This window comes from Asterias amurensis, chromosome 15 (genome assembly GCF_032118995.1).
Source record: "Asterias amurensis chromosome 15, ASM3211899v1".
Lineage (NCBI taxonomy): Eukaryota > Metazoa > Echinodermata > Asteroidea > Forcipulatida > Asteriidae > Asterias > Asterias amurensis.
In genome coordinates, this window is record NC_092662.1 from 394,612 (window position 1) to 408,353 (window position 13,742).

At 36.4% G+C, this 13,742-nt stretch overlaps 2 protein-coding genes across 4 annotated transcripts in view; one reads left to right on the top strand and one right to left on the bottom strand.

Annotated features, from left to right (window-relative positions):
• The first annotated feature begins 53 nt into the window (after nt 1-53).
• On the top strand, nt 54-5,943 carry LOC139948403 (arylacetamide deacetylase-like). Of its 2 annotated transcripts, none has more exons than XM_071946548.1 (6): nt 54-605; nt 1,351-1,536; nt 1,925-2,162; nt 2,423-2,486; nt 2,825-3,066; nt 3,377-5,943. In XM_071946548.1, exons 2-6 carry the CDS (start codon nt 1,372-1,374, stop codon nt 3,931-3,933), a joined length of 1,266 nt encoding a protein of 421 aa, XP_071802649.1. In that variant the 5' UTR covers nt 54-605; nt 1,351-1,371; the 3' UTR covers nt 3,934-5,943. The 2 variants fall into 2 exon arrangements, with proteins under 2 accessions (XP_071802649.1, XP_071802650.1); XM_071946549.1 differs by having other exon boundaries at nt 54-601.
• Nucleotides 5,944-6,354: 411 nt separating this feature from the next.
• LOC139948088 (neural proliferation differentiation and control protein 1-like) overlaps nt 6,355-13,742 on the bottom strand; it is a 73,596-nt gene continuing 66,208 nt past the window's right edge. For both annotated transcript variants that reach the window (XM_071946118.1, XM_071946119.1), the window contains 2 exons: nt 12,549-12,651; nt 6,355-12,109 (listed from right to left, as the gene is read on the bottom strand). In XM_071946118.1, coding sequence (XP_071802219.1) covers nt 12,026-12,109; nt 12,549-12,651 — 187 coding nt within the window. In that variant the 3' untranslated portion in view covers nt 6,355-12,025. The remainder of the gene's footprint in view (nt 12,110-12,548; nt 12,652-13,742) is intronic.

Below are 13,742 nucleotides of genomic sequence, written 5' to 3' on the forward strand. Positions count from 1 at the left end.
CACCTCCCTGGTTACTATCTAATACTAGCCTAGAGAGGACGCTGTTCGCCAACAAACTTGCAGACAAACAACATTTAATATCTAGGGTCCTACTACTTGCCGTCAACTCGCCGTCAACTCACTTGCGACGTCAACTCGCCGTCAACTCCTCCAATATACATTTAAAATCCACAAAAGAAGCATAGAGCTGTAAAATATCAGTTTAAAGAGATTTCGCGAAAGTTTTAGGTTAGATTTCGGAATAAAAATTGAGTTTTTTTCTCGTGAAAAAAATTATCTCGAAACAGCAAAACCGACGGCCGCCATCTTGCTTTTTCATTTATTATTTGTCTCGGCCCAAGATGTCAATGATTGGTACTTTTTTTTTATCAACACAAAGTCGTTTTTGTGAATGAATTTTGACCGAAAACCATAAGAAATATGTAGTTTAGCCCAGACTTAACACTTCCGTGCCCCATTTATAAATTTTTCATGTAAATTTAATGAGTTGACGGCACGAAAATGAGTTGACGGCGAGTTGACGGCAAGATGGCGAGTTGACGGCAAGTAGTAGGACCGAATGTTCTAAACTAAAAAGGTGATTATTCATTCAGCAGATGAGGTAGGTGAGTGTTTTCAGATTTATATGAAAATTTGAGGATTGCACCTCCGACCGACTGCACTCTTATTATTAGACTAGAGCATCCACTAATTTGAAGAGATTTTTTATAATTTTGACAAATATTTTATTTTGTTTTATAAATATAACTTTTAATTTTATTATTAAAACTTTTATTTATCAGACATGACAGCGAGTCAGATTACATAAAAATACAATATTTGTTAGTCATTGCCGTGTACAATATTTACTCCATGGGTTCACATGGCATGGTTCAGCCATGTTCAGCAGAGATTGACAGCTGAGTGTTTTCTAGCCCCATTTATTATTTTTATACTATAGTAATAGTGTAGTGGTAAATTCACTTGACACTTCCTGGGTACAAAGTGTTCAGGCAATATTTATGGGGCTCAGTATTTCCTTGTTCTTATTTACTAAATTATAAAGTTAATATTATTGAAACTGTCTTGTTCAGTAAAACAATTAAATGACAACGTGACGGCTAGTTCAGTCAACCTTAGACAAGTCAACTGACATCCCCTTGGAATATACTGTTGCCATGGTTGCTATGTCCTACCTAGTCCTAGAACTATGATATGAGGTTCATTCCCATCGAACGGGAGACGATAGGGGAACTGACCTCATACTTACATAGTTCTAAAAGTAGTTGCTAGATGTAGACGTGCTGTCTATAGACTGAGGTAAATTTAGTCTATGAAAAAAAATCTTTCATTTTTGTTTTTTCTCATCAGTTGAACCACAAGGATGCCATCATGCCACTAGACGCTCTATCCGTCATTGCTGGAGCTATTCTAATATTTACAGTTTGCTTGTTTTGTTGGGCGTGCTATGAGTTCTACACTGCTGTTCCGCCAACCATCAACCAGAAATGGCTCTTCAGGGTTGTGTTCATGATGTTCAAAGTCAATCGGTTCATTGTAAGCCAAATCAAAATCTGAGTTTAAACAAATAAGTTTTCTTCTTGAATTAAAGTGGAGGTATGTTTGGTAACCACTCTCACAGGAAATGGCAATAAAAAAAAACCTTTGTTGGAAGCGTTGATAGTATAAAAGCATTTTGAATTTTTGTTTACTTCAAAGCAAAGTAATGTGGTTTAAAATGTAAAATTATATAAGTTTTTATGCACCAAATTTTGAATCTGAGACAGCAGTAACACTTCTCAGATTGTGTGTTCCTATTCCAGATTATTCTTTTTGCTTGGACACATTGCTCACAGTTCATAAAAATCAAATGTAAACAATGCCTTTTAAAAGCTATAAATCAGTATTCAAATGTTAAATTTGAATTGTTATTGTTTTGCTGCAGGCACACATTTTGACTTTCTTCAGAGTATTTGGATCGACGATGGAAGAGAACATGGCCGCCTTCACGGACTGGATGCTTCCAGAATGTATCATGGACGATGAACACGTCTCAACAACTTTACAAAACTTCAACGGCATTCCCGTCCGGGTCCACAGACCAAAGAAAGTCACAATTGACTCAGGACTTCTGCCAGCATTGGTTTACTTCCATGGTGGGGGCTTTGTGTATGGAAGTTCTGGTTAGTTTTCATATCTTGGATACAAATAGAATGATTGAAAATGTAATTGTACTGTACAATTACCTCCTTGCCAGGTTACCAAGTTGTACACCTTCAGCATTATTCGTTAAACGTTAATAAGTTAAAACATAAATTATGAGAGGTTGCATTCAATAAGTCTCTTATTTTTCAACGGGGTTAGTGTCATGCCTGATTAGACTGTATGACGTGCTATTATCATGAACTGCACATTGATTTTATTTGTCTTCATTTGTCTCCAGCATCTTTCCATCCCTTTACAAGACGTCTTTGTGAGTCTCTTCAAAGTGTTGTAGTCTCAGTGGAGTAAGTTCACCGATTTGTTTACTTTCTGTTTGTCAAGTTACTGTTTCAAACGCTTTTATCACGATCAAGCTAAACAAGTTGGGTTGTTGAGAGCGAGTATCACAGTGCTCTCCTAAGATGTGCCAAATTTTATTATACAAGTATCCTCAAATAACTATCCCTATAAATACAGTTTAATTGACATCTAACTAAATGATTTGTTGACATTAACATTGACAATAAATACAACTTGGGATGAGTGTTTGTTGTGACCGGCATACTAGTGCATCTATCTTGTGGATGATATTAAATGGTCACACAGTTAGAGGGTTAATCCATGTTTTAAAATCTTCCCTCAGCTACAGACTAGCCCCAGCTCATCTGTTTCCTGTGGCTGTGGACGACAGTCGGGAAGCAACAAAATGGCTTCTCCTGAACGGTCCGACATTGAACGTTGATCCTAGGCGCATCGGAGTGGCAGGAGACAGTGCCGGAGGGTTGCTGGCTGCTGCAGTAGCCAAACAGATTCTTGACGAACCATCGATACCTAATCTCAAACTGCAGGTGCTGTTTTACCCGGCTCTACAGCTCCTTAATGTTGGTAAGTAGAGTAGAACAAAGATTCTGGTTCATTCATCCCATTTCAAGAAATATTAAGAGTGAATACATAGCTTAGTGGAAGTTTAATTTCTCAAGCTTAACCCCAACTCATTTGAGTGCTTACCTAGAATGTTCCTCACTCTGACAAACCCAAACTCCATGGTAACTCAACATCCAAACCATTAGATGCATTATGCCTAACCTCATCAAAACAATCTTTTGGATTTTGAATGCTGTCCTAAAACAGGGTACAAAGAATGATATTTGAGGACAGGGTGACAATCTTATCTCTACATTTTGTTGTCCGGTAGGTTCACCCTCACATATCATTTACGATGCCCATTTTAATACCCACGGTGGAATGCTGACCCGGAGAGAGGCAGTTTCTTATCTGGCAACCTACATCCTCGGAAAAAGCCCAGATTATGACGCCTTCGTGGATCTGGTATCGTCAAATAGCGTCATCACTCCAGAGACCAACCCCAAGCACGTCAAGTACGTTGACGATAACCTGGTGCCGGATCATCTTAGGAATGGGATGGATCTAGGAAAGACAAAGGAATCCTTGAATAATAACCCAGAACTGTTGGAGAAATACGGACACTTTTTTGAGGATCCGCGCTTGTCTCCGGTCATCGCAGAGAGCATGGATGGTCTGCCGACAGCGTACGTCGTCACGGGGGACAACGACTGCCTGAGAGACGACGGGGTGTTCTACGTGAAGCGTCTGGAGGCGGCTGGCGTATCGGCCCACTGGGTCAACTATGAGGGAGGATTCCACGGAATGCTTCCCATCGTTTTCAATTTCTTTGAGGTGGGGCTAAAAGCGGAGAATGATTTTGTGGAATTCGCGCGTGGATTTCTATAAGGTTTTCCATATTGAGAATTAGTAACTAGATGATAATAATAATAACAATAATAATAATAACCGAAATTATAATAATAATAATATTGAAGTCTTATATAGCGCATGTATCTACCAACAAGGAACTCAAGGTGCTGAGATAAAAAGCCACTACAGCCAGTTGCTTTATTATGATCTTGCTCTTGCCATTATCTTCAGTGTTTGTTGAAACTTACATAATTTTCTTTTAACCAACCTTAGTTGGAACAAGTTGTGAGTATATATATATATATATATATATATATATATATATATATATATATATAAGATAATGGACTATAAATTTCTAACTGACTTGTCGCAAATTTGTGAATGACTAAATTTGAATATTGACTATTGTTAAATGTTACTGAAATCTTTCAAGAGGCTGAGAGATTACTTATGCACAATCAAAGTGCAGTTATTTTGATAACAAGTGTGTGAAATGACAGTCAGCCTTTGACTGTTTTGTCTATGCAACCTTTGACTGTTTTGTATATGCAACCTTTGACTGTTTTGTCTATGCAATCTTTGACTGTTTTGTCTTTGCAACCTTTGACTGTTTATGCAACACTTAGGTCACTTATTGCATTGTTTACCTGTTTACCTGTTTTCATGTGCATGTACTCTTAATTATTTATATAGTATAATTTTATGAAGACATTGAAACAATTGTGGTGTTGTAAGTGCGGTGCAAGCTTGAATGCTTTGCTATAATAATAATTTATTGGTTTATATTGCGCCCATACCATAAAATGTACCCAAGCACATAACAAAATAATTAGACCAAATGCTATGAGTTTTTAAAACGAGAACAAGGTCTTATTTGTAATCAAAAGTATTTTGTTAAATGTTTTTTATTCTTATTGATTTAAAAGTTGAGGCAATAATGAAAAGGAATTTATTTTTGTAATATTTAAGTGCACCATTCAATGCATTAAGATACGTGTATATTTTTATAACACTTTTACTGAATCTTGTATATGTAGTGAATAGGGATAATCATGTACACATGGCTGCATTTTAGGTTACAAAAAAGGCATATTTTTTGTCCGGATCATCTGTTCACAATCATCTGTTAACATTTATTTACATGTATACTTATTTAATTTCAAATAAGTAAATGTTATATTATAGTAGAGGGACCTCAAATGTACTTCTCTCCCAATATTGAAAATTTTACTCAGACAGAAATATTTCTCTGGAGGATTTGTAATACTCAGTAAATTTTCAGATTGAAACTTTGCATTTTACTTACCAGTCCAGTATTTACATCTCACTTGAAGTAATTGGGGAAATTGGTGTAGTTTTTGCCACCAGAAGCTTGATACTTCACGGTACGCTGCTCTGATAATCTCATTTTCCCAATTACTCCTGATACCTAATTCTATTAGCTAGATGCGTAGTACATAAGTTAGATGTCTGCCACTGTAGCTTGAGGCAATAAACGCCTTGAGCGGAGTCTACATGTAGGGTTTACCTCAACATACATGTTATCTATGGATAGAGGGTGAATGAGATAACAGCATAAAGAGAGGTCCTGCTGTATTTAAAGGCAATGTACTTTGTTTTTTTGGAACGGTTTGATTGTTTTGTAATGGTTTGACTTAGTAACGTTTTTGAGATATTGCCATATTCTGATGAGTAAATACTTCCATGCAGGAAAGTATTCCCTAATAGGAATACACAACCTGAGAAACGTTTTGGACAGTAACGCTTCTCAGATTCAAATTTTGGGTATAAAAACTGAGATCTTTTTACATAATCACATTACTTTGAGTTGAAATGTTTTTTAAAATGCTTTCTATTATCGAAATCTGCAGTGTGCTTCTAACCAGATTATTGATATTGCCATCAATTTAAGAGTGAATACCAAATGTAGCCTTCCCTTTTATAGAAAGTGTGTCCAGTATGATCATCTACAAACTTATTTAATTTGATATAACAAATTATGCATGTAGAAATGTAATAATCAAGGGATGAATAAATGTATTTAAGATGAAACCTTGTTGTAATCGATTGAATCAATTGCGCGGAAGGGGACCATCGAAGCTCCCAAGAAGGCGTCAACTGAAGACACCATTTCACAAGCAAACTGAGTTCTGTCAGATACCTTGCAAGTAAGCTCTTAGATATTCAAGTCAGCTGATGAATATTCATAGATTGATTAAATTGATGAACTAAGTCAGCTCATGAATATTCATAACAGGTAATGGGTAATCACATTACACTCACCCCGGAGTATAAGTGAAGAGCAAATAATTAAACTACAAGTGTAGTGTGTAGTGACCTTGTGCATACACATGTCTAACAGATATTCACGTCACATAATCAAACCATGCTAGCTGGCAGTGCTATTCAATACCTTCAACATGGACGGAAGAAGTGACAAATGAGACAATGATGTCATATACACGTGCTTTATCAGTTAATTCTCCTCACTTCAGACAGTATAGTAACAATTATACAACAAACGACTTGCTATAGCAAGGTCAAAGGTCAAAGCAACCGCCATATTGGTTGGACAAGCAGAGAATATTGACTAGGTTACTTTCTAACTTGGCATTGTGTTAGATTTTGAAAATCCTGGTTTATTCTCATTTTCATTGACAATCGGAATCTTGCCCACCAACAACATGGCAGCCGTTTGACCTTTCACCCCTTCATGCAAGTAGTCTATAGGCTACTTTATACAGCTCTATATGACTATTACATTATTAATTGCACATTGATTCCATACTGATACATGTATCTACAGGCTGTAGCAATATAGCATCGATCCGGTTAAGTACAAAATTCAACTTAGTGATTGTGCGTTGCTTGTCAAAATGGCACAAGACTTTAATTGGCCATCCCTTTTGAATAAAGTCTTACCAAGCTGGGATACTGTAGGGTCTCACAATTTTGTCTTTAATTGGGATGGATTCATGATTAGGCACAAACCTGTGAGATTTTTCCACAGCTAAGTGTACAACAATCTGTGCTAAACAGAATGTTAACTTAGCATAACTGGTTTCATGACACAATGTTTGACAATGCATTGTGGCAGGTTACCAACTTGTTTCTAAGCCAACTTCTGTTTTGCTCAGTGTCTTCTGGTTGACACGCTAAGCATATTAGCAAATTACCACCTGCCCTAAGCACTTTTTGATTTATAAAACGGGATCACTGTATGAAACTGTATGAAATATGGTTTGACACTGCAATATTTTGATATCAGTAAATGATGTATCCAAATTCTTAAGGCTCAGTTTCACGAAGCTGTTTAAAAGTAAGAATTGTATTGAACAAGCAAGAATGGATATGCTAAGCAGAAATTGACAGGGAGCCAGCTATTTGGAAAGTTGCGTATTATATGATACTATGGCCAGTGATCACTTTGGACACGGCCTGGTCTTATATTGATCAAGTACTGCACCCATCTCAATGGCTATTAAAATCTATGGAGATTTGGATAGGCTCCACACTAGAAGAAACCTCAAACTAGTCAACCGAGCTTCTGTGCAACTGATTGGACATCTGCATACCATGTTAGACTGTATGACTGCGTGTTCTGTTCACACAAAAGACTCTTCTTTGATTGCATGCAGAGTAGATGTTTTCAAATTTGATGAGGTTTGATGTAATCTACCATCTCATTGTCACAATCACCTGCTACTAATCAACAATTGAAGTGGTGAATGGGAAACAGAGTACACGCTCAGCTCACATCACCAAAGCATCACCATAAATTGTACAGAAAATAATATAACTTAGCCGCAAGCACCTGCCCATACGCCACACGTGAAGGGGCTATAGAAATTAGCTTAGCAAGTACAGAATCCTTGCTTAGCAGGGCAGGTTTCAAGAACATGCATGCAAATGCATGATACGGTAGTTGGACTGTCTCAAAACTGATGTTGGTCTTGCACTTGTTCATTTAAGTAACACTTTCTTGTGATTTAGCAGCTTGAATAAAAACTGCCTAGCAAACACAGGCTACCAGCCACAGTCAGTACACAGTGTGGTTCCCTTGCTCCAATTGTGCTTAGCTTACCAATAGTTGTTTGCTTACAGCTTCATAAATCTGGGCCAAGAACCTCAATGTGTAATAATATACATGCTAAAGTGATCAACACTCGGTGAAGCCAACATTAAGAGATTAACTTTCATCTCGGAGGGTAACATATTCTTGTAACCAACTTTGGATTCTTAAGAAATTTCACTTACAAAGATTTCAAGGCGTTACTTAGATCCAAATCTATTAACCATGCAGGAAAAAGTATATTTGAACACAAATTATTCCGCCGGATTGACTGGAAGCACAAGTACAGTGCCTGTGCACTTTTTTGTCTGTTTAAGTAGAAACCAAAAGTAAAGTATTAGATGTCATTCACCCTTTCTGTATTAACAGTCTCCTCTACACCAAACTTGACATTAATGACAAAAGTCACAAGAATTAATAGTATTATTAATTATTCAACAGCTTATGAATTATTCATGATCAATCTTATGCAAGAATTATTCTAGTCATTGGCAAATAAAACTTCTCCACATTGCCACATTAAAAAAATATTGTGTTCAAATTTCATCAGGAATTAGTAAAACAATATTGTTCAACCAGCGCAATTAGTCGCCATGTTTAAAAATCATATGCTCATTTGCATATTATTTATAGAAACCTCTAAAAAAATTAATGATTTTGGGATTGTTTCTTTTCTCTCTACTCTTGATATTTGGATTATTCAGAATAAACATAACTTAATTACAATACACAATCGTGCTGACATCATCTAATATGTACAGTTTAAATTACAAGATGCCAGTGGCATTATAATTATGCAAATAATATGAAAATAATATGCATATATTATAATGTCTATGGTCTAATATCACTGCATTAGATTTCCATCAATACATATATTATATACATGCTACTTTTATCTATACACAATATATATTCATTTAAACATCCCTGTATGTTGGTATTGACAGTTATTCAATTATTAATCTCAAATTTACGAGCTAGGAAGTTAGTCTTCTTTAAACAGCATTTTTAGTTTCCCCTGTTCATATCCAAGCAGCTAAACCCTTTCAATAACTAAAAAACAAACCAAGATAGGAATGTCCATAAGAGAAAAAGAGCATCTGATAAAAATACTTCTTTCTTGTTTTTTTGAAAAATAAATTCTAAAGTAAAAGACAGACAGAAATGGAATAAAATATGCTATGTCATGGTGGATTCACATGTACCTGATTGAATTGCTTAGCGTGGAATACCTTGCTAAGCAGAACTAGGTTACCAACCATTAGTATGTGAAGGACATTGCCTGCGACTGGTACCTGGTAGCTCTCACTTAGAATAAAACCAAGGCTAAGACTGCCATAACAATTCTCAAACAGGTACATGTAAATCAACTTACAAACTTCCAATTAAACATAATCACAGCATACGGTGGAAACTCTTCAACTGACAATACAATAAAATAACTTCAATTTTTGACACAACTTCCTATCGACATAACATTGCACAAGACGGACGAAACACGAGGATCGCCCAGTTAAAACGGTTATCGAAGTCAACTATGTGTGCATCACAAGTCACAGAAACTCAAAAGAAACTCGCTATAAGCTCATCACAAGTAAATTATAAACTCAAAGCGACTGTGCAACAATAGAGCCTTAACTGACGTGTAAATACTCCGTGCATCGATAACTTGTTGGTTATTTTAGTAGCGGTGACACTGCCGTGGTGTGGCACATTTCAAGTATATGGTTGAAATAAAAAATATCATGACACCTAAACTTGCATGGCAGTGAAGCGGCTGGCAAAAAGCTACTATTTGATTATTTGTGTTTCTAAAAACAGCAAGACCACACATAGTTGACTTCAATCTACACACACTAACAGTCAAGCCTCATTCAAATTCTTCTCTCACCCTTCCCCTATCCATATCCCTCATAAAATGAATACAATCATTGAATAAATAAAACCTGAAAAAGGGAATGAAACATGGGAGATTAGTCAAAGCTGTTATCAATAAAAAAATTCGCATGAGGCTTAACGTAAAGTTGTATGCCCGTTTTTGTTTAAATATTATTGTTAAACATGAATACTGTTTTACACAAATTAAAAAAATACATCATTTAAGAGAACCAGGTTTGCCAAGCTCGTAGCCTGTTCTCTATCCCCTTGTAAATTAATAGTACAACACATGCTTTGACGTCACATAGTACTTAGATTTTAACCATTGTTGGTAACGTGTAATCATTAATCTAACAATTCTTTCTCCATTTATCATAAAATATAGTAATTGCTGAACAACAAACATGGATAAACTGATTAGCTCAGAGCCAAAATATAATGCACTCTATTTGTGAGTAACCGTTTGTTTTGTGTACAGAGTTATCCAGACAAAGAAATGTGGTAAGCCATGTTATCATGCTTAGCAACTTCAGGAATTTAGATTTGAGCATCTGCATTGACATGCTGGCTGGAATGTTAACAATAAACAAGTACTAAAATGTCTCAAAATTATGACTTTTTTGTCTGGGAACAAATGACCCAGCTCTGGTTGACATAACAGAAAACACTTTGTACTATTTTTAAAAAGATAGGCATGAACAAGTACTGTTGTTTAAAAAACCTGGAAAATTGAATTTTGGAAATGTTGACATCATGGAATGTGTACTATATTATTGTTTCCAACACCAGATATTCTTGATCTCGACAATGTTTATCTTTAACCGCAAACACCATGCAGTGTTTACTCCCCCCTTCTCAAATCTAAACCAACATTATTTTGTATTCATCTTTAAATAACTAAATATACATGGAATAGTCACCACCCAAATATACTTGTGTTGTTGTGATACAGCACTCACTAACAGTTTAAATGACTAATCTAAAATAAACAGCCTGTTGTTTCTCAGTATTGTTATGGCTCTTTTCTTCGTCTAGTACATTCTGAGGGAAATTACTTGTGCTTTTTATCACATCAAACAAAACGCTTTTCTTCTTTCAGTACGGGTGAAAACATGCAATAAATTAAGTACATAGTTGCCAGAGATCAAATGTTTTTTGCTTATTTCAAGATTTTTGAAACAAAAAGGGGGTCAATTAAAACTCAATATCAGAACGAGTTTGTAGTTTTCTTTTTTCTCAAAGCTTTAAAGGAAAGCTCACTCTATTGATTCATGTTCTGAAAACAAAAATCCTGAAAACTGGAGTGATTAATGACCATCCGTGGAGAGATTTATTTAATGAATTTTGCAAAAAGGTGAAGTGAGGGGCGACTTTTGATAAATTCTGCTAAAGTGTCCCTGGTGACTTGTCTTTTTTCTTGGACAGCAATGGACTCTCTCCATCTTACTGCGGCCATCATTGTAGGGTTGCCAAGAACCTCCATGGTAAAGAAACTCTGATTTACATCCAAACTTCTCCAGCACCAGACTCTTCTGTCCATACACTCCACAGCACTAGACCATTCTGTCCGGCACCAGACTATTCTGTCCATACATCTCCGGCACCAGACTATTCTGTCCGGCACCAGACTATTCTGTCCATACATCTCCGGCACCAGACTATCCAACGGTAAAGCGTACAAAAATGGCCGCAGGCTGACCTCTCTTCGTCACATAGGTTTAAACAAATTCATTTAACCTGAGATATAAGGCAGTCGCAAGTTTGACCAAACAACCACTGAATCCATTTTTGTTTTCTAAAAAAGGACATCAATCTTCTTAAATCTCAACAAAAATCTACAAACTTTGCCTGAGATGAGAAAAAGAGTCCAAACTGGACTAGTTGACAAATGTTTTCCTTTTGCTCAAACAATTTTTGTTCATTTAACAAAGTACCACATTTGACCACTCTAAGTTGTTTGCTTTTTCACCGGCTAGAAAAGGGGACTCAGTGCTCGACTGGTCAGACACCAGACTGCCTTTGACTGACTTGTTCATCCCCTACTATCAGCCCTAATGTGACGTGTTTTCAACAACGTGGGTTTGTCTATATTATAAATCAGATGGTCTCTCTGTGTTTGTGTTTTATCATTGGCAGTGAATGATCGCTCTGGAGTGACGTCGACATCAAGCATTATTGTTTCTCCTCGGGTTCCGGGACGGCCTCAGAATTCCTGTCTTCAGTGAAGAGGGGGTTTTTCACTTGCATCTCTCCCGTCTGTTTGCAAGAAACAAAAAAATAGAAAACACATTTTTATTATGGCATTCAATATTGTTTAATCAATGGTCGTGTGGCACTCCTTGCCCTCCACCTCTAGTATAGGACCATGGTTCAAATCAAGCCGGTGGCACTACATGTATGTGGACTGGGTTCTCGATCCCCACCTGACAAATGAATGGGGAAGACAGGAATTTCATTTATCTTATTAAAAGAAGTGGAGTCTTTTTTCCCTCTTCCCATCCTTTTTGCTTTCCAATCTTTTTTATTGGAAGTTGATTCTAGAACTGAAAGTTCAAAAAGTCCTTTCTTTAATATGAAGGATAAAAAAAAGGGCACAGAAAATACTTTCAAAAAACAAATTATGACAGGGTTTTGGGATGGTATTATTTGTTCCCATCTTGAGTACTTGGGTTAGGGTTAGGGTTAGGGATCTTACCGGAGCAAGTCCTGGACATTCATACACCGTGAGGTCACCATCTTCATTCTCTTCCTCTGAGTCATAGTCTGATGCATCATGTTGCATCTCTCCCTTTTCCCTCCTGAAAGATTAATACAATGAATGCCATGTTATCTCAATGCGTAAACTTGGGTATGATACCTGGCTATTGGGTAGTTTACAGTTGTATCGCGCTCTGAACAAAGATATTGACTCGTAAGGAGACCGCCAACATGGGGTTTGATAGCTCTGTTGGTAGAGCACCAGCACGTTAATCCGGAGTTCACTGGTTCTAATCCCACTCTAGTCAAATTTTTTGATGCACATTGTTCCTAAGTTTTGTCGTAATAGCTGAGGTTTTCTGATCAAGTTTTCTTGAATTGATATGATTTCATTTTAGAGAGAAATATTTCACTGACAAAAGTGATTCTAGTATGAACTTCATAATCAATAAGCTTTCAGACTACAAAATTAAACATTGTTTTTTATCCTAATAACCACCCTTTGAGAAGGAACATAATTTATTCAGTGACTTCCTGAAACTCACATATTATTTTCTAATTCTTGTAAAAAAAGAAAGAAACAAAACCCAAATAAGTACAGTAAAAGAAAACAACACTATACTGTTCACCAATTCAAATGGATTTGTAATGTTCTTTGAAAGACCATAAATAAAAATGAAGGATATTATGTGGTGAATGCACCTTCATATCATATTCCTAGTAGTACACAGTAAAACCTCCCATTCACACCATTGACGTCATATCATTTAATATCGTTCAATTGGTTTAGTATGGTAAATGCAGTTCTCCTGTGTACAATATGAAACAAGGCAATGTACATGTACATGTAAACTAGACACTGTATACCGCTCCTCAAAGACACTGTATACCGCTCCTCAAAGACATTTTCTTTGCAGTGTTTTCAGCATTGATAAATTTGAAGATTAGGCCCCAAGATTTGTTTTCTTTTAGAGCCGTTTAAAAAAAAAGGAATTGCTTAGCAAAATGACAGCAGTTAACCTAGTCACAAGGACACTTGACAGGTAATTTTGGCTGCTAATGTACTTCTACTTAGCAAGACTTTTCTGCGCTTAGCACTGTTGTACTAAACAGCTTCATGAAATTGGGCACAGATCATGTTGTCATCTTAGAAATGGTTTAAAATAATAAAAGCACTACACTACCCTGCATC